General features: G+C 38.7%; 2 protein-coding genes across 5 annotated transcripts in view; both read right to left on the minus strand.

The window, feature by feature from the left end:
- PTPRB (protein tyrosine phosphatase receptor type B) overlaps positions 1-3,820 on the minus strand; it is a 121,695-nt gene extending 117,875 nt beyond the window's left edge. The window contains exons 1-2 of one of the 2 annotated variants that reach the window (XM_063593550.1): positions 3,624-3,820; positions 1,953-2,348 (exon numbers count right to left, since the gene is read on the minus strand). In XM_063593550.1, the coding sequence (XP_063449620.1) occupies positions 1,953-2,348; positions 3,624-3,678 (451 nt within the window). In that variant the 5' untranslated portion in view covers positions 3,679-3,820. The remainder of the gene's footprint in view (positions 1-1,952; positions 2,349-3,623) is intronic. The other variant, XM_003808737.6, reaches the window with a different exon arrangement.
- A 537-nt stretch (positions 3,821-4,357) lies between these two features.
- The window catches only part of PTPRR (protein tyrosine phosphatase receptor type R), a 282,427-nt gene continuing 264,719 nt past the window's right edge, over positions 4,358-22,065 (minus strand). For all 3 annotated transcript variants that reach the window (XM_003808741.5, XM_034936226.3, XM_057299490.1), the window contains one exon: positions 4,358-5,562. In XM_003808741.5, coding sequence (XP_003808789.1) covers positions 5,469-5,562 — 94 coding nt within the window. In that variant the 3' untranslated portion in view covers positions 4,358-5,468. The remainder of the gene's footprint in view (positions 5,563-22,065) is intronic.

The raw sequence follows: 22,065 nt of genomic DNA on the forward strand, positions 1-22,065 counted from the left end.
TCTAGTTACCTTATTTTCGAAGTCTATTACTAGACATATTTGTATGAGGGTCATAGGAGGTAGTTTTTCTATGAATTATCTTTTATCTTGAATAACTCACCACTGAGTCCATATCTACTTTTTTTTAAAGTTCCAACTAAGTAATCTTATGTTAAATAAGGTTTGATTGGGGTTTGGGGATGAATCTCACTTCCTGTGTAAAACAGTAAAAATGGAACAGTTATAATGTTTCTATATTATTTAGGAGAGGCCTTGATAGATGAACCACAGGAAAGGTATTGTACAAATTGGTGCTATATGCTGAATATTTTCTGATAAAGTTGAATTTTTGAATAGGTTTTTTTTCTCATAGGCAGAAATGATATAAGAACAGAAACTATAACTCTCGACTTTTATTGTAGCAAAGCATACCACTTATTGTAGAAAAGCATAACACATTCAACTGGCATCTAGTTAAATGCTTGTTTTAACTTACAGAATGAATGAGTGAGAAAAAATTGTCCAAAGATTACCATGGTGGAAAGACTAATATAAGCCTCAAAAATCAACATCTAAGGAAAAGACTTAACAATACAGTGGATGCTGATCTCCATATTGGATTATGGATCAAAATTTTCTGGTGATTAATAAATATCAAGTATTATGCACAAATCCAGATTTCCTGAAACAGAATCTTGGAGGTGGTTGTAGAGGAAAAAATGGTGGGAAAGAATCCTGGGAATGTGTTTTTTTTTTTTTTGATTTTTATTTTTAGTTTTGGGGTACATGTGCAGGGTGTGCAGATGTGTTACATAGGTAAACGTGTGCCGTGGTGCTTTGTTGCACCTATCAACCCATCACCTAGGAATTAAGCCCAGGATGCATTAGCTACAGGAATGTGTATTTTTAGTAAGCCCTCCCTTTTCTACCCCAGGTGATTCTTATGCAAGCCATGGGGCAAGTCTGCGGTCAAGCATTTGGGAACCTCTGGTATAGTAAAATGTACACTGAACAAAGAGTTAAAAAACTTAGGCTCTAATCATAGATCTGCTGCTAATTTATCTGGGACAATTTACTTAACCCTGACAAATTTGTCTTCTTAGTGAGGCGCTTCATTTCTTGATAACTTTTCCCATGCTTTGTAAGGTTCATTGGTGCCTAATATATTGTGATTCATCAGTTTTATCTTTCATGACTTTCTAAAGCAAACCTCTAATAGAAGAGTAAATACACAATTGCATGATTAACTTCAAGAGAAGATTAAACTGCCTATATATTCCACAAGCAAAAATTCCTAGCTCAGGACTGAACTGTGTCCTGCACCAGGAGCTTGCACATGTGTATAACGTATTTTTTACATGTGTCCATTATCTGGGTTATATCCATTAATGGTCAATAAATTAGAAAAATCTGTGGCTGCCCATTGATTCTTAACATTTCAAAAGTGTGTTAACTCCAAAAGATATCTACCCCTAAACAGCAATACAAGAGATTTGCAAAAACACAACTATCTTCCAGTCTTATCAAGCACCATTCTGATGTTCTAATAATTTATTATAATTAGCAAATAGAAGTGTCTGTCAATAAAATGTAATAACTTCCCGATTACTGACTTTAGTCATTACATATATATGCTGTGTATATGCCTACATCCATATTCCTACATCTAACAGTGCTTAACTGGCAGAGAAGAGAGGCTCATGAAATAGTTGTTGAATTAATAAAAGAAGCAAGACAAGAAGGGAAGGAAGAAAAAGCAATAGAAAAAGTTGGGCTTATTTTAATGAGGGTCACGAAGTTTTCCATCACTGGGCACGTCACCATCCACCTCCATTAGCTTATGAATCTTCCATAGGAAATATGTTGGGGCATGTGGACTTCCCTTAAATGTAAAACAAACAAACAAACAAACAAAACCCCCAAGATATTTAGTAGAAAGACTTTCAGGATTTGTTCTGAAAGGAATAGCTCACCTTTTTTTAAACAGAGGCTTTCATTGACCAGTTTTCCCTCCTTGTTGACATCTATTTTCATCCAGCTATGGAGGTATTTCCTGGCCTTCTTGACCACTACTCTGGAGCCTTGTTTCTGGAGAAAGAGAGAGGCATTTTCCACCTCAAGGAAGCCTTCCTGATCATAGCAGGTCCATCGGGGTGCCTGGGAACAGCGGTCCAAGATGGCTGAGCGGGAGGGGCCGCGAGAGGAGTTGGAGATGGCCAAGCACAGTGCAGATTTAACATGAAGGAGCTTTTCATCCTCAGTCCACATCCACTGCTGGTTCTGGATGGTCCTGTTGCATGAGCCCACGACCACTTTCTCATTTTTGAAAAGACACTGTTGTTTCTGGACATGGACAATCTGAAACCCTTCTGGAAGATGAAAAGCTCATAAAGCACTATGTAGCAAATTATGAGGCCCATTAGAAAACGGAAGAACCCACCCACAAATGAGCTAAATAAAATCACTAGTTTTACTTATATTTTGTTATTTCTATCATTTCATGTGAACATTCTCATATTTAACACATGTGATTTAAAATTCCAAAGCTGACGATGTAAAATGTCAATATGTTATACTTAACTCCCCATCTTTTTTTTTTTTTTTAATTTTCACATGCTTTAGGGGAAAAAAACACACCTCTTATTGGAAAATGAAAGGAAGCTTGGAAAGAAACAAAACCATCCAAAGTATATAGTATATTTTAGCCCAATTAGTTAGATATGCTAAAGTTATGAAACGCTCAGCTCCCTTTTTAACCATTTGACATATTCGATATAAGCTTCCTCCCTTACCTTAAAAAAGCACCCCCTTTTCCAGTCTTTAAATTCACATTGCAGTATTTATATACAAATTTCATAGTTTGAATAACAATTTTTTAAAATTGCATACATTTATCAAAAAATAAAACAAATTTTCCCACTTCTCCAAGCACAACCTCCTAGCTAATTGCAGCCAATGAAAGTATTGATTATCACAAACTAAATTTCCTTTAGTCGTGGAGAGGAGCATTTCTCTATTTTATGACAATATCTACAGTTTTCTCTCAAATACGAATAGATTTTCTAAAAATCATCATGTGCCAATGTAAGAAAATTAAACATCAAATTGCTAAACATCAGTATTAAAGAGCAAGATACTCTGGCTCAGAAACCATTTTCAATGAGGTTTTACTTAAATTGCCCAGCTCGCTCATGAAAATGTTCAGCCCTCCCAAATGACAACTTCCAAATAAAACACACTACATTTCCTCACCCCCTTTAATCATATTCCTTCAATTTTCTTTCTTCAACACAAAAGAAAATAAAACTATAACCGGGTTGGAAAAAGGCTTGGAGAAAGCCACAGACTGTTATATAATAATACAAACTTTTCCTCGGGGTTCTTTACGCTCTGCTCTAAATGTATCATTTCAGGGGCTGCCTGAAGCATTTGGAGGATGAGAGGAGAGCATTTATTTTCTTTTGGAGAGAAATCTCAACAGTATGGGCATAGCTGGCTCCTTTTATTCCTGCTTTTCATCGTCTTTGGCTAAACTGCCATGGAGACCTGGCCCCTTCTACCTTATTTCAGACACTTCAAAGACCAGGGACTCCTTGGCTAGATCTTGAAGAAATGCCTCAGGACACTGAGGCAGACCCACTCACCTGAGTTCCTGAAGATCAAGCAGGTAAGAATCACCATGTAAAATTCAGCCTCCATTTTCCACTTAGCAACTGTTCATGCTTCGCTTGGGGAAAAAAAAAATTCTCCCAGATAAGAGAAGCAAAGACTAGGAAGGAAATGTGCCTTCATGGTGGGGGGAAAAGTCAGTGACGAGCACTTCCTCCTATTGAATTGTTTGGGGAAGTTTTACACCAGTGTCCTTTTGTCTGTTTCCTTAGAAAGAAGGGATTATGATTACCTCTTTTTTTTTAATGTAGAAAATATTCCAGCCTTCAAGAGCAGAGTAAATCTCGTTAAGACCTCACCTACCTTTCCTTTGGCATGTGACTGCTTCTTAACCTCAAGAAGAAAGAAAGGAATTGAAATCTCAGATAATTGAATGTTCCTGAAACATTACATCTCTTCAGGTGATGTGATTCTGCTGAATAAATATAAGCCATGTAATTGATGAGGGTCTATGACAAGTGATATAAAGACATAAACATGTACCGTTTGTATAATGATACGCTGCGAGTCTATTGAGGAAAACCACATAATGATGGCACTTCTAGATCATTATCTCCCAAGTGATGACAATATTACATTTTGAGATCGTCATCTTCACTGGGGAGATGCAGACACTAAAATTAAACCCATCACATTATCTACTTTGGTCTTCCCCAAACAGAGGATGGCGTCTTTCCAAATAGAAAAAAAAAAAAAGAATATGCTTTACTCAGTGTTTAGTATTAAGAGTTTATTGGCAGTATGAAACAAAGTCAACATTGCTGCATTAAAAATTCATATATGAGCAGAACAGCTAGTGTTTGCTGAGGGTAGTTATTTTAATTTTTTTTGTCTCTTGAAGATTGAAAGCTTTCAGAAATGTAAGGACATACCTGGAAATGTCCTTATAAGGAACCTCGAAAATGGGACAGATTATGTCATTCCTGAAGGCATATACCTTTTGTTGAGAGAGAGATTCCAGGTAGATAGCATATTCAAAAATCCCTTCTTAGCAAAAGAGAGACAAGTAGTTAAAACTCTTGATACTTCATAGTTGCTACAAATTTGTTTTTCCCTTTTAAAGTAAAATGACTCACGATGTGGAAATACAGTGGATAGAGTTCTGGAGCAGAAGCCACCTCTATGCCCAGTAATAGAGAGTAAATACATATATACCCAGTGACAATCATTGTGCTCTGTAATTGTTTGATAGGAGGGACTATAAATACACATTTAATAGGTAATATTATCAAGACACATTTCCATATAAAATAGTTACTGTTTTTGATTTTTGTTTTTCAAAAACAAAGACTTCTTTGTTAAAAATCCATTATCAATCACTTGCAACTTTAGCAGCAAGATTCTGGTAACTGAGAAAGGTAATAGCACTTCAAAACAGGAACAGTTTAACAGCTGACAGTCCATTCACAAGACAGATTTTGCAAACATTAAAGCATCTAACACATAATACGAATGTCTTCAGCAGCTCATCCAGTCATCACCTGATGACATTTATTACTGAATATTACATACATACATTCTGTGTGGCAGATAGAGTCAGTACAGACAAAACAAAATCTGCCTTAGGCTGTGTGATAAACCTATCATACCTCCATCATCAAAAAACCTTCAGAATAATTTGGGGGATGCTTACAAATGCATTCATATACACAAGGAGCTGGAAATCTTAAATATGTTGCCCAGTCTTCCACAATCCATGCCATACATGGGCTTCAGAGCTTCTCCTTCCTTCCATTGCAGGAAGCTCCTTCTAGAAGCCTTGGGTGGGTAATTTGATTAATCACCCCAAGAGATTGATGGTCTGACAAGTCTTCAATGACTCACTGGACAGTCTCTGCTGAAAGTCTGCTCTCATACAGGCACAGAGCATGGTGCACAAATTCATACTGCTCACTGGTTTGCACCATTCCCCCTCTGCAAGGAAGAAATCATAAAATAACTGATTTTGCTAAAATCTTGCAATTTCAAGTAACACAGAGATTTCATCCAAGCTAGGGTGTTATGCAAAGACACATAGAACAGTCGACCTAGTGGTTCTTTTGTTATCCCTCTTACCTGTGTCCAAATGTCTCAACTATCAAAGTTAACATGCTAATGTATATAAAGGGCTTAACACAGTTCCCGGCACACACTAGGCATGTGATTAATTTTTACCTATGTAACATTACTGGGGAGGTGGTACAGCCTAATGATCAAGTACTTGGATTTGGCACCAGCCAAGGTGAGTTCAAATCCCTCCTCTGCCAATTCTTAGCTGTATGATCTTGGACAAATTCCTCGAAACCCCTTGCACTTTAGTTTCTTCCTCTGTTAAAGCAGGATAGTAAGAGTAACTACTGCTGTGAAGGTTAAATAAATTCATTGTAGCTGGTGTATTTGTATTACTTCTCAGGCGCTTCATGATTCATCTCTTGTTAAAATGGTTTATACATTTGGCTTAAAATTGATTGACGGAGACAAACCAAACAAAACTCATCGGCAAAATGTTGCTTTCTACAAGTAAAACGAAGTCTACCTTGGAATGGTTTATTTGAATATGTTGTACAGAAGCAACCTTAGCCTTTTGGTGTACTGGGTGTCTAAACACAATAGTGGGTGGGTCCTTAAATGAATTGGAAAAAGGGAATTGGCTCTGTTCTGACATTTTCCTCTTGGTTATCACCATTATCATCGCTAGCTGCCCAGCACCCTCCTTGTCAATGGATTCATAGAAAGCACTTGCCTTCATGAGAAATAATGGTGCTTCTCATTATGTTTTTATATACATAATACCTATATCACATTTTCCCCCTTTATAATTATGATCCTTTTTTAATTTTAGTTTTTGAGAAAACATCTCCTTAATTGCTTAGGCTGTTGTGCAGTGGCATGATCACAGCTCAGTGCAGCCTCAACTTCCTAGGATCAAGCAATTCTCCCACCTCAGCCTCTGGTGTAGCTGGGACCACAGGCACCACCACACCTGGACAATTTTTAAATTTTTTTTTTTTCTTGTAGAGACAAGGCCTCACTATGTCGCCCAGGCTGGTCTCCTGGACTCAAGTGATCCTCTTGTCTTGGGCTCCCAAAGTGATGGAATCACAGGCTTGAACCACGGTGTCCAGTCCTATAATTAAGATTTTTTAGCTTGACAAAGTTACCAGACATTAATATGTTACTATTCCGGCTGACTGTATAAAAGCGTCACTATCGGTAACTATTTAAAGTCTTGTAAATTCTCTGTAACTCTGCAATCATACAACTAATCTTATCTTTTAGTTTAACTCTATGTTTTAACCAGATTTTTCCAAGTGGCTGTTAGTATCATTCAAAATAACTTTCAGATTATTTAGGCACTTCAACTTAAAAACAAGATATCTTGTCTCACTGTAACAAGACTTCTAGTTAATGGTAATAATAAAAACTGGGCTTCTATGTTTATTTGTCAATCTATGTCAATATTAAAGCAGTAAAACTTCCCTGTTTTAAACTAAACAGTGATTCCCCAGGAAAATTAACATGATGTCAAAATGATGTAATTGGCAAAAAATAAAGAGGTAAATTCACAGTTTTTGGTGACAGCAACTTATTGGCAGAAGTATTTAATTGGTCTTCCTCCCCTAGAACTGTACATTTTGTTGCATTGAAGGCAACCTTCTGGGCTAAGTATTCCTTGGTCAGAAGTGAACAACAGAAATGGCCAGCTGAGAATGTGGTAATAGTTTATCTTCTTAGCTGTGTGATGACATCTGGGCTCACCTAAAATCATAGCAGGTGTTCCGAAGATGCTGGCTTGAACTGTGAAGCTTGGGAGACACCACCACAGTAAATATTAGGGTAGCTCCAGGGAGCTGAGGGGTGCCTCCCTTCCTCTGGCATTTGCACAGCTCAGGGCACCATTACTCCCCCTTGAGCTGCAGACAGTATGTGGAAACTTCTATGTGCTCCACCTCTTAGGCTCTGGTCTGTCAACTTCCTCTCACCATTTACCTCAATTTGAGGCAAGATTTTCCCCTTCTTGTATGTTCTGGTCAGCACTGGTATTTACATGTCCAACTGGTGAATGAATGGAGACACAGTTTAGAATTTAATAACTGTTTCACCCTAAGTGGGTCAGTGGTGTAATTTAATGGTTGGAGTATATTTACTATGACATTCTGTTCACTAAATCAAGGTTGTTTTAGCCAGTGAAAGTGGGGAAGATGGAGAAGCATACCCATTAATTGTGGGCTGGCAAAATTCTTGCAGGTCTGAAGGCTTCAGGAAAGTATATGAAAAGTTCTCTTACCTCCCACTTAATTTGGAAAATAAAAATGAAAAAAACTGGCATCAGAGGAATTCTTAGAGATCATCCATTCTAGTCACTGACAATATAGCTTTTTTAGAAATCTTGCAATTTTAGAGGCAGCCTTTTCCAAGGTTGGCAGGAAAACTTTTAAGACATCAACATGAATCTGTCCTTTCTAACTTTCACCGCATTGGTCCAACTGAAATAACCCAAAAGAAGTCTTAAGGCTCCCCTGTAGTCACACAACAGCTCTCCAAAGGCTGGAAAACAGCCATCAAAGTCCTATAATCTTTTCTTCTTTAGACTAAACATCCTGTGGTCACTCAATATTTCTGTACAGCCTGGTTTTTCTGTCACTCACCACTTTAGTCTCCCTCTTCTACAGGCTATTTTATCAAATATGACCTTCTTAGAGTGTTGTGTCTCCTCCTGATGAGATCTATGAAGCAGGCTTATTTTCTCCTCCAGCTGCATGTTAGAGACCAATAGATCTGTGTTTGCAGGTGCATCAGGTGGTGAGGTCCCCCAGTGCCTACATGGTGCCTGGTGCTCGGTAGTATTTTAAGATACTAACTGACGGTGTAGATTAAATAAAAAGTCAACAAGACTTTTTTTGAATGTGGACATTATATCTTTCTCCCATCCTGTAATTATGCTACTGGATTTTTTAAACTAAATGCAAGGCTTTCTATTTATTCTTGTTAATTTCAACTTGTTAGTTTCAGCACAATGCTCTTGTTTACTGGATCACTATCTATTGTCAATATATTAGTCTTCCATTTCTCACTCCCAGCGTTGTGTCTCCCAGGTATTTAACAAGGATCCCTTACATCTTTTTATCTAAGGCATTATTAAAAAATAGAAAAAGAGACAAAGTAGGGTCTTTAATATGAGTAAGTTGATATCATGATATATACTATCTAATCCCATTCTATAATTATTTCCAACTAGGTTGTAGGTCCTTTAAAGACCTACAAGCATAATGGCATGGTCTTCTTATACTTGTAACAATAAAAAGCACTTACGAGTCCTAGGTAAATACTTGTCAAATGAATTACCCAGGTCATGCTATTTTCATGTCATGTGAAAACAGATAAACTCTAGGCTAAAAGAAAGCAAAAGGTATTCCAGGATGCATTCACTGGAGGCTGGTTCAAATTCAGGAACTCATCATAATCATCTTTGAAAATATTAAATAAATGTCCTATTGCATATATTGATATATAGAATAGTCTATTGGCTGGATGCAGTGGCTCATGCCTATAACCCCAGCACTTTGGGAATGCTGAATGGATCACTCGAGCCCAAAGTGGGAGGATCACTTGAGCCCAGGAGCTCGAGACCAGCCTGGGTAACATAGTTAGACCCTGTCTACAATTTAAAAGAAAAACTAGCTGGACATGGTGGTGTATGCCTGTGGTCCCAACTACACAGGAGGTTGAGGCCAGAGGATAGCATTTGCTCTATAACAGGTAATCCATTCTTAGAAAGGTCAACAGAGTCTTCTTTCTTCTTATTTTTGATATGGGGTCTTGCTTTGTTGTCCAGGCTGGAGTGTAGTCATGCAATCACAGCTCATTGCAGCCTTGGCCTCCCAGGCTCAGGTGATTCTCCCACCTCAGCCTCCCAAGTAGCTGGGATGACAGGTGCATGCCACCATACTGAGCTAATTTTTTCTGTGTGTGTGTGGTTTTTTTTTTTTTTTTTAAGAGAGAGAGATTGGGTTTTGCCATGTTGCCCAAGCTGGTCTTGAACTCCTAGGCTCAGGCAATCCATCCACCTCAGCCTCCCAAAGTGCTGGGATTACAGGCATGAGCCACCATGCCTGGCAAATGCAGTTTTTTAGATAGGCTGGTCATAGCAAAAAAAGAAACACCTAAGAAGCTAGTACAGTGTCTGTATACAAAATATATTTATGGAATAAATGTATAAAGCTTGGTTAACTATGGAACTCTCAAGAGAGCTCTATAGTTATTCATCCTCAGGAGAGCTCTGACTTGACTCCAGGAAGCTCTTAGGTCAGATAGGTTTCACGGATTTGCTAAAATCTGGATCTATATTACTGATATAAACTTCCCAATACAAAGTGGTTCTGGGAGGTGAGAAACAAGGGTACTCTTTTTCTTACTTTTTTTTCTTTTTCTTTTTGGGGCAGGGTCTCACTGTGTCATCCTGGCTGGATCATGGCTCACTGCAGCCTCAACCTCCCAGGTCAAGTGATCTCCTTAGCCTCCCAAGTAGCTGGGACTACAGGTGTGCACCAATATGCATGCACCTTAAATTGCAAACAGAAGTGAAACTTAACTCAGGTTCATATCGGACAAATGCTTATGTTAGAACTAAAACATAACCCCAGCCAATCATAAGCATCCAACTCACATATTGTTATGTCAGTAAGGACTTTTCAATACAGTACCTGAAAAAAGGCAATTATGTAATTGCAAACCAACCAAATAAATTGTTTGTTTCTGTACTTTCCCAATAAATACTTGCCTCTGGCGTTTTGTCATTGGAACACTAAACCTCTTTTGGTCTGGTGTTTCCCAGTGTATGACTACTTCTTACTAAATAAACTCTTTAACATTTTATTGTGCATCAGATATTTCTTTTCCAGTACAAGTTTGTTTTCCCAGGAGGTATAATACATTAAGTGAAAATACCTACTGCTGAGCAGGAGTTAGTTTACCAAGAAAGAGTAAGGTCAAATAAAAATGTCAAGTGAACCCCAGCTAGCTGAGAGAATGGTGCCAAGTTCATTACCAGGGGGGACCAGAGTGTGTTAAGAGGGAAAAAGGCAGCATACACTGTTGTCAAGACAAATTCTGTCTCCACCACTTACTAGATATTTTACCCAACTACATAATCTCTGCAGTGCTCAGTTTTTTCATCTGCAAATGATGCGACAATAAAAACAATAGTTCCTACTTTATAGCATTGTTGTGAGAAATAAATGGGACTATCACTTAACATGTTTAGCACATAGCCAAGCACATATCAATACCATAAATGTCAACTATTATTATTGTTATTGTTACTCTTTGGTACCATCTGGTCAAATAGGACTGGTTAGGAGGCTCTGGAGTGAGGTCCCCAAAGACCCTGGAGAACCAAGAGCAAATCTGGCAGAGGACATTAGTTTGCCCATTAAGTTCCAAATATCCTTCTAAATATTGACCAGCCTAGAAGACAAGCACAGTGGAGGCAGATGATGAAAATAGTAGGCTTGGAGTCTGACAGATTCAGGTTTGAATCCTTGTTTTTTAACTTACTTAGCTAAATGATTTTAGACAAGTCATTTAGTCCTTCCCAACCTGGCTTTTCTCACTTGTAAAATGACATAAATGACAAACGTCATCGGGTTGTGAGGATTAAATGAATCAGAGCATATCAATGTCTGGCTGAAGGCTATTCACAGAATCCCCAGAAGCCCAGGGTTCTACAAAGGTGCCTGAGGACCCTGGGCAGGGCAGAGGAGGAGGATGGGTCATTAGGACTAGATGCCAATCCCAGCTTTGACTAGGGAAGTTGTGTTTTTTATTGGTTTTCTGTGTTGGTGTTCTGTGGAAGATTCTGCCTGCAAAAAGTTTTCCATTGTTCACAAAGAAGTTTGAAAACCACTGGCCTGGCTAATAAGGTATTTAGGTATTTATCTAATAAGGCTTCAAGTTTTACAAGGTTTAAATGAGAGAATCCACAAAATGCTTGCACAGTAACTGCCCTTCAGTGAGTACTAAATAAATGCTGTGTATTATTTTTCTTATTCTTAGTTAATACGACACCTAGGGTAACCATGTTTGGAAGAGTTGTGGTTCATTGGTGTTGTCCTGGTGTCATTATCAATTGGGTCACCTTTCACTCTCAGAAGTACCTTGGTTTGGATGATAAATTATTTGTTCATCCTAATGATGCCCCATTCCATGCTGTGGAAGAAAGTCATTCCCTTTATTGCAAAAGTGGTGTTAGCCACGTGGCTTGGATTTCTTTGTGCCCACAGACTATGAACGCTGTGTTTGGCCAGGCCAGAGAGGATTCAGATATACTACCCTCCTATAAATGTCAGATAATCTCATATCACATTAGCCCTGCCAAATACAAAGATCAGTGTCGTCTCAGTCTCCGTGCAGAGCAGCACGTAGCTGTGTCAGCTGGGGGTAAACTCAGGTTAGAAAGGGAAACAAAAATGTAGTCTTTTTCCCTTTGCTACTGGGACGGTGTTTTGAAAAAAACCTCTCCAGATGCCCAGGAGAGAGATTTGGCTTTTAACATGTTAAAATTTTGACCTTTTGTGACTATTCACTCACACATACAGAGAGCAACAGCCTTTCCTGTCGTACCGCCCAGCCCGTATCCGGTCTAATCAGTAGACAGAAGAAATTCTGCTGTGATGACTCACTTCTGGGCTAACAATGAAACTTATGCTCCTTTGCTTTTTATTATTTTCAAATCTGGAATTCTTTTGGTAAAGTTTGGTACAGTAAATTTAGAACAAAAGGTGTGGACGTTAATGTGCCTCCTGGGTAAAGTTCCAAGAGCTTGGGCATGAGTCAAGTGAGGCTACTGTCTGCTGTGCTTAGCCGGGGTCAGCTGTAAGGTGTGTCTGGCCCCTTGGACAGAGGATTTCCCATGTCTTTACACAGATGTCATATCAAGGAGGGAGAACTTAAATGTAAATTTGGCCAATTCTGACCAGGTATTTTGAACATAGACACCTTCTCCAAAATAGATGTGTTCTAAAGTATTTGTAGGTCATAAAAATCAGCATATATCTAATGATAATTCAATTGATGAGTCTAACATATTTTGAGTTCCATTTTTTTTCCTCTGAAAATTAGCCGTTTTCCTCTGAACACTCAAGTTAACACCTAATTAACTCCAAGCTAGGAAGAAGGAAAATGTCCTGGCAACCACTTGGAAGATTCAGTCAGCATAATATGTTTTACAAAGTAGACCTCTTGTTACGATCTCAGGAATTATAATGTCAAGCAAATCCACACCAATTTCTAGGGCTTTATCTCCAAGTGTCCTTAAAATAAGCAAATCAAAATGTTGAATTCCTGATCTTCAAATGAGATCTTTGAAGTTCATTAATTAGAGGAATCTTTGTGATTATTTGGGAATGCAGAGAAATATGGATAAATGTAAGGTTACAGTTGATAAACCTTAGACCAACAAGCAGAAACTTTAGTTTTGAAATTATTTCAACAGTTTTGGAAACAAAAAATATGTTGGGGACATATATTAGCCTTGGAAATTGATGGCATATATATTCTTCTGAGATGGCTGTAGTTAAAAAAAAAAAAGAAAAGAAAATCATCGAACTGAAGTGACTAATCAAAACATTTAAACAATGATATGACGCACATTGGAAGCATCTTTTTATCCTGTGTGGGAAGCCACAAGTGAGGCCTTTGGATGTCATTCCAGTTTAAGCCCTCTAAGGTAAGGATGTACAGGCAACTACAAATTCCATCCTTGACTCTTAAAAAGAAGGATTAGACAGATAATTTCCTGCTACTCAGGAAGAAAAAAAAGAGGAAAAAAAAGGCCTTGGAATAAGATATTATTTTATATGTTTCACTTCCCAGGTTCTGTTTTAAAATTCTTCCAGTGTCCAGTTGCCAATGGGATTAAAAGGAAAACGATGAGGAAAAAGTTATCTGAGGTCAATCTGCAATGGAATATGTTCCTTTCCTGCCTGCTTAGATGTCTTCTGATAGTCACGAATTGATCTTTAGTCATACTTCTGTAATATCTATATGCATGTGAAGCACTGTCTGATGTTAAAATATAAACATCATCTATAGTAATAAACTGAGACACTGCATCTCTCATGCTAAATGTGTAAATGACCTTCTGTCACTATCTCAAACTGTAGAACCTTGACATACCCAAGCCTAAATGAATCTTTTTTAGCAAGAGCTACATGCAGCGAAGCTGGTTGTCTTAGCTTTATAGCAATTGGTATTTTTAACTAGGTGGTATAGTTGAACAATTTAGTGATATTTGAGATTAGAAGGTTTAAGTATTATATGGAAGGGCTTTCTAAGTAATAAAAAATGATTATACTGTGTTCAGTTTAGTACTAATGTTATGGATCTTTTTTTCAACTATAATTTTAAAAAATTGACCTATACATTTACGGTAATCTCCTGTTAATAGGAAAATGTGATTGAGCAAAATATCCCTTTTGCAACAATGCTGGCCAACAGAAAGTTCATTGTACTTATCATATTCAGATATTAATAAGTAATCTAAACTAAAATAATCAGAGATAAACAATTTTCCCTGGTTTATATAGCAACTAGTTCAGGGTCATTGCTGAAGGCAGGATTAGAATGTGAACTTCCTCTCTCTTCATCTTGAGTGTAACCCACTTAGGCTTCCCACTCCAGAAAACAACAGCAGAACCCCCAAAATCCAGAATTTAGTCAATCTAATTTGAGCAAAATTGAAAGTTCAGTTCAGAGTGTTTTATAAAAACTTCAAAATTGGTCATGTGGCCTTGGAGATGTCCCCTTTTTTGGTTTTGGATTCTTCCTTTAGAATGAAAACTTTGGGCAATATATTCCTGAGGTTAGATTTTTAAAAAAACCCACCCTTTTCCTAGGAGATGTTTGGCAAATGTTATGACTATTGTGGCTATCCCATTGTTCTCCACATAAACAAATCTTCAAAGACTCAAAGAAAGCAAGAGCTGAGAGGGATCTCAGAAAGCCAGTTGGTCACTCTGCAATCACTGAATTCCAGCATGGAAAAGCATCTTGTTAGAGGAGTCCTGACATCCACTTAAGCTTTGTTGTGAGTCACACAATGAATATTAACTTGCAAGCATTAAAATACAACAATCAGGTGGAGGTCCATGAAATATCTTACTCTTGATAGTAAGATATTTCTGGTTTTTATACCAGAAAAGGCTGGAGATCACTGTTATGCCCCACATCTCCTTTTACTATGTAGACAGAGAGGCCTAGAGTGGACAAATGGTCACACAGAAAATTAGGGGGCAGAGCCACACATCAGGCTTCTTGACATCTAGTCCAGAGATGTCCAGCACCTCATTCTTTTGCTAGTCTTACCAGACAGTGTTCAGTTGCAATTGCTATAGCACCCACTTCATCTTTTAATTAAAAGCGAATGCAGTGGGAATGAAGGGATGATCCCTTAATGCCCTTCTAAATAAAACATTCGTGGGTGCCTTGCACTGAATTTGAACTCCTACTTGGAAAAAAAAAAGAAATCTTATTTTAGTTCAAAATATGCTCAAAAGTATTAGTAAAAGGAGAATCACAGACTCATGAATCTGCAATGAGAACTGAGCATCTATTAATAGAAGTTGTCACAAAGCCAATAAAAATAATGTCTTGCCAGAGAATGAGGAATCTACCAAATGGTTTTGTCATTGTTATACTGGAAATATCCATTCAGCATAACACATTCGTCTCTGAACCAGACCATTTGAATTTATTACTAAAATGCAGATTTTTAACTTGAGTAGAAATTGCTTGTTCTTTTCATGTTAAATTACAATGACCAGGCATTGTAATTTTTGGGGTGGTGGTGGTGGAAATCAAAGTTTTAATCCTATCCAGTGTTCAAGCTCTTGACTGATGGGTCATGAAATGAGCCCCATTTCAAGTATCCAGATCACTGCCTTGTCTTTTTCTTTGCTGTTAGCCATACCTGGACTCCTCAGAGGAGGCAGCTACAAGTGGAGAGGGGTAGATTATAAGAATAAGATGCACAGTATGCAGCCTTCATTGCTAGTGGTTGGAGGTTGTTAAAAAGAGTAGAAAAGGATAGAGGAAGGCCTGTGAAGCTCGTATTCTGCCGAATACAAAATATCAGCCTTCTGATATATTGGCTCTGTCTTTTCTCTCTCTTACTACACTTAGCTGCTTTTAATTAGTTGGTTCCACCATTCCTTTCCCACCACCTTTGTTTTTTTGAGTCTCACTCTCTCGCCCAGCCTGGAGTGCAGTGGCGTGAAGTCGGCTCACCACAACTCTGCCTCCTGGGTTCCAGCAATTCTCCTGCCTCAGCCTCCTGAGTAGCTGGGACTACAGGTGTGCACCACCATGCCTGGCTAATTTTTGTGTTATTAGTAGAGATGGGGTTTCACCATGTTGGCCAGGCTGGTTTTGAACTCCTGACCTCAAGTGATCTGCCTGCCTCATCCTCCCAAAGTCTGGGACTACAGGCCTGAGACACCGTGCTGGGCCCTTTTCCTCTTTTTAGGGGTCCAGGTTCAGGCTTAAATTACTATCCTATCTCTAGTCTTCTCTTCACCACAAAGCTTCTTGAAAGAACAGCTTATCTTTATTATTACAACTTCTTTCCCTCTCATTTAGATGGTTCTTGAGGAAATTCGTCTGTGGTCAAATAAATGTGAAAGAGTGCTTAAATAAAATTAAAGGAGTTTCTACATTGGAAGATTTTAGATTTTTTAATGCATTAATGCTTATTGTGAGTCTCCGAGTGGGGAAGACTTCGAAGAAATATAGTGTAGGGCTGGGTGCCATGGCTCATGCCTGCAGTCCCAGCACTTTGGCAGCCCGAGGCAGGCGGATCACTTGAGGTCAGGAGTTCAAGACCAGCCTGGCCAACATGGTGAAACCCTGCCTCTACTAAAAATACAAAAATTAGCCAGGAGTAATCCCAGCAACTCGGGAGGCTGAGGCAGGGTAATCGCTTGCACCCAGGAGGTGGAGGTTGCAGTGGGCCCAGATCGTGCCACTGCACTCCAGCCTGGGTGACAAGAAAGAAATTCCATCTCAAAAAAACAAAACAAAACAAAAAAACAAAAAAAAAACCCATATATATATATATACACACACACACACACATATATATGTATATATATATGTGTGTGTGTGTGTGTGTGTGTATATATATATAAACAGCTTTTCCCCGAACTTAGTCAAGAACCTACTTTGTGCCTGAACGCCACCAAGAGGGTTTGGCTTAGGAGGTTCTCAGTAAATAATTGTTAATTAAACTATGTCCTGAGAAGGACAATCTGGGAAACTGGGAAAGCTGGTTAAGACACCCATTTTTCTACACCCAGGTGCCTGATTCATGCTCAGTAGCAGATGTCTAGTGATGCCTGTTGAATGGATGAATGTATGCAGGATTCAGGAGCACCACTCTGAGCAGAGGTCTCAGATGCCTGTTCCACAGAACACAGGATGCAGGCCCATCTATTAGGTTGGTGCAAAAATAATTATAATAGCAAAAACCCCAATTACTTTGGCACCAAACTAATACAAACACTCATTCCATTCTAAAAATATCCTAAGACAGACTTAGCTTCAAGGTATTGTGACCTGTGCAGTCATACACCTCTCACCTTCTTGTGCTGAGAAGGACCCTGAACTTGGGTTAATGCTTTGCCGTCACTGTCTTGAAGTATTTGATACTTTTTAATCAACAGATGCCACATTTTCATTTTATACCGGGCCTCACAAATTATGTAGCTGGTCCTGCCCACAGTGTCCCTTGGAGCGCTCTTCAGCTCTGTCTTAGTGCCCTTTGCTTTCCCAAGACAAGCCATGAGCTTATCTAACAGTCTCCTTGATTGAAGGACCTCACCATGGCGTGTCCAGCATCGGAAGCCCTCTTCAATTTCCCTTCACCAAAACCCAAGTTCTGAATGTATTCCTAATGCTGGGAGTTACACTCTCTCCAGCTACCACACTGAAAAGAACAGATCACTTCGTTTAGATTGAAGCGTTAATAGCATAGAAGACATAAAGTGTTATGCCATCTCCCATCCCCAGATTCAATAAACTTTAGAAAAAGATGATTCTTTTAAAAGAATCCATCCAAGATCAGCTCTTTACTAGCAGTACTTTAGACATTCGCTATACATTTTAGCATCCTCCATTGATAGATATTTTAAGAAGCAGCAATTTTTTGTCCCTCAAATTGTACTCTTAAGGCAGTTGCTGACAACGTCACTCCAACTATTCATAAAGGAGCTCTCATTTATACTAAAAACTGTTTTAAAAATTATGGTGTCCTGTTGTCATTGCATTTTGTTTTTAAGAGGTGGAGTTTTGCTATGTTGCCCAGGGTGGGTGGCCTCAAACTCCTGGGCTCATTTGTTTAAAATGGCAGAGTATTATCAAAGAGATATGTTTTTGTCAAGAAGTTTTACAATAAACATATTCCAAAAGCCTATTTACTTTTCTATAAGATTGATAAAGATCAGAGAAATAATTAGAGATCAGGCAAATGTCCCAGATTCCAATAGGTCCATTTTGTTACTTCCCAAGCTACTTGACTTTGGACAAGTTACTCGCTATCTCGAATTCTTTGGTTCCTCATTAAAAAAAAAAAAAAATTAGGCCAAGATGCTTCTTTTCCTTCACTTGGGTTTATTTTGGGAGTTAAATAAGTCATGTGCTTTGAAGACAATGGTGAAGAGTCCATGATTAAATACATTCTGTATGTATTAAATACATAGTGCATTCTGGAATCTCTGGACAGATTCAGAGCTGAAGGTAAGGATAGCCAGAAAAATCGGAATTTGGGGACAAGGTTTGAACAAGTGATGAAGAAAGATATGCTGCAAGTGCATAACGGTAGACATTTGGATTGGCTGAGACCAGTTTTCCCTTTACTGCCATGAGCCAAAAACATGGTTAATGGCAGCAGTTAGCCACACATTGGAATTTTTAAAATGAGGTATGATAGGAAAAAGCTGAAGGACTGGAACAAGAGGAAAGAATAATGGGGGAGAAAAAGAAGTAAGATGAGGTGAAACGAAAGGGATAGGTTTTCTGTTCTGCTTTTCATAACAACTAGAAGAGTGTACAACAGAAGGAAGAGACAAGAAAAGGAAAACATATGTTGATCCTGTGAAGGAAGGAGGCTGGAGGAAAGACCTTTCAAAGGAAGGTTCAAGGAGAGGATCTGTTTCATAAACAACAGAAACAGCTGCTCAGAAAGAATGCAGAAAGGGTCTTGATGAAGAAATCAGAATGATTTTGATGCATATATTGGCAGTCATTCAAACTCAAGGGGGTTGGGTGCCTATAGGCTTCAGATCAGCAGAGAAGTTGGATGTGTTTTCAAGATCCTATCAGAAGTGAAAAGACAAGACCTGTGGGAAGACCTTGGTGGTGACGGAAGGCCAAGGCTAAAGTTTCTGACCATTTGCTTTAGGAAGGAAGGAGCAGATAGAGGAGGCATTGTGATGTGGTTTAAAAAAATGCATCTGTAATTCCATTCAAAACTAGAGGACAATTTGTTAGACCTGAAAGGGGAATGTGACTGGGAAGTGGAACCCAAGGTGGAGGTCAGGCTATGAAAGCGGGCAGGGGAGGTGGGAGATGGGAGGGTGAGCAGGCAAGAATTAATGGTAACATAACAAGAGCCAAGAAAAAGAGCAAACCAAGCCTGTTTTTCAGCACGTTCTTCCAAATAGGATCAGAACAGGTGTTGCTGGAGGCCAACTTGGTTTGGAGTCACTTTAGATCCATGCATGTGTTTGGCATTCATGGAGTTCTGGCACTAAACAAGAACACAGGACTCCAAGGTATGAACTGGAGTCCCCGGGTGATTTGGGGTCTCAGGTGGCAGCCTTGTCTACAGAAGCACAAATCAGGACAGATGAAAGTCAATGTGGGAGCAGCTCTGGCTGACTGAATGCTGCTTCTCCCCCTCAGAGTTAGGGCCCCTTTCCTGTGTGAAGACAGGCCCCCAAATTTGAAGTGAAGCAACTGATCCTATTCCAGCTGAGGTGGACTACACAGGATGGAAGGCAAAGGAATATCAGGAGATTAAGGCAGCAATTATAAGAGGAGAAGGGATAATTGGAACTGATCTTTTTTATGTACCAAAAGAAAACATTTTTGGAAGCAGTTACATGTGGGGTTTGGTAAGAGGGAAGCAGGATTGGGGGGTAAAGAGAGGATAAGCAATGTAGGCTGAGTGTTCTACTAAATACATTTCAGGTTTAATGTCATTTAAATGTGGCTGAAGTCCTGTGAGTTATACATTACTATTTCCAGTTTACAGGCACATGTTAGGTTCCTTGCTACGTATAGTGATAACAACTGTGGAAACTTGATTGAATGCTTATTACACACCAGGCATTTCACATAGGTCATATCATCTTTTCATCCTTACAATAATAATAGGAAATATATACTACTATTACTCCAATTTTCCAAATGAGAAAACTGAGGCATGGAGAAGGGTAGTAACTTGCCCAAGGCCATACAACCAAAAAAATGGTGGAATCTGGGATGTAAACTCAGGCAGGCAATCTGTTTCTAGAGCCCAGAATGTTAATCGCCATGATGAACTGCTTCTAGAGTTTACATGCTAACAGAAAGAGAAAATAATAAAGAAAGAAACAAACATAGTAGAAAACAAAGAGGGAAGATACAGTTAGAAAGACTTAGAGGCTACTGTTTAAAAAGGAGACAAGAATGTTACGGATGGGAAGGGAAAACCTAATCTGGATAGGGAAACTTGAATGTTTATTTTTTTAGAGGTAAGAGAAACTTCACAGATAATTTTAATAATAAAGATGATAATAACATAACAAACATTTATTGAGGGCTTACTATGTGCCAGACTCTATTCCAAGTGCTTTACATATATTATCTCATTTTTCAGAATAATCTTCTTGTCTTTTTTATTGAAATCCCAGGACATAGCACATAGTGCTCAAAGCATATTTGTTGAAAAAAAATCTCGAAAGGTAATTATATGGCCTGGCACGGCGGCTCATACCTACAATCCCGGCACTTTGGGAGGCCAAGATGTGAGGATTGTTTGAGTCCAGGAGTTGGAGACTGGCCTGGGCAACATGGCAAAGCCCCATCTCTACAAAAAATACAAAACTCAGCTGAGTGTGGCACACGCTTGTACTCCCAGGAGGTCGAGGCTGCAGTGGGCCATGATCACGCCACTGCACTCTAGCTTGGGCAACAGAGCGAGACTCTGTCTCCAGGAAAAAAAGAAAGGTTAGTGTATAATTTTATCTTTTTAGAAAACTCTAGGTCATAGGGCTAAAGCTCAAGAGAATCAATGCCTGTGTCCCTCTTTGTTTTATTACTTCACAGCATTTATTTCTGTCTGAAATTATCTTGGTTTATTTTGCTTGTTTATTATCTTTTTCTGCTAGCATATAAATTCTAAGAGAGCAGAAAATTCTTGTTTAATGCTGTATTTGCAGCATCTAGACCAATGCCTAGGCATATGAGGTGATTAGTAAACATTTGTTGTTTGCTGTTTGTTTTTAGAGACAGGGTCTCACTTTGTTGCTCAGGCTGGTCGCAAACTCCTGAACTCAAGGGATCCTCCTGTTTTGGCCTGCCAAAGTGCTGAGATTACAGGCGAGAGCCACCATACCTAGCCAACAAAACTCTTGTTCTGCTGTAGTACACTGAATTACTGAGCAGAGACATCTGCTGCTCATCATTTTGTGCCTTCTCTGAAGCAGCATCTGTTCACTTTCTCCATCACTAACTCAATCGTCCATTTACCCAGGCAGGCTTAGTTGTGGAGCAAGGAAGAAGAGAAGTTTCTTGTTTATCTTGTTTTCAAAACAAATGGAGATTATAACAAAGGTGATCAAACCATATCTCTATAAAAATGACTCTTCCATCTCACCCTCATAAGGATGGCTACTATCAAAAAAAGCAAAGCAGAAAATGAAATGTCAGTGAAGTTGTGGAGAAACTGGAACCCTCCTGTGTTGTTGGTGGGAATGTAAAACAGTGCAGCCACTGCAGAAAACACTATGATGGTTTTCTCAAAAAATTAAAAATAGAATTCCATATGATCCATCAATCCCACTTTTTGGGTATATACTCAAAAGAATTGAAAACAGGGTCTTGAACAGATATTTGCATATGCATGTTCATAGCAGCAGTATTCACAATAGTCAAAATATGGAAGCAACTGAAGTCTTCATCAATTGATGAATGGATAAACAAAATATGTGTCCTAAAATGGAATATTATTCAGCCTTAAAAAGCAAGGAAATTCTGACACATGCTACAACATAGATGAACCTTGAGGATATTATGCTAAGTGAAATAAGCCAGCCACAAACAGACAAATACTGTATGACTCCACTTACGTAAAAGGTGCCTAGAGCATTTAAACTGACAGAGACAGAAAATAGAATGGCA

The sequence above is a fragment of the Pan paniscus genome, chromosome 10 (assembly GCF_029289425.2).
Source record: "Pan paniscus chromosome 10, NHGRI_mPanPan1-v2.0_pri, whole genome shotgun sequence".
In the NCBI taxonomy this organism is placed as follows: Eukaryota; Metazoa; Chordata; class Mammalia; order Primates; family Hominidae; genus Pan; species Pan paniscus.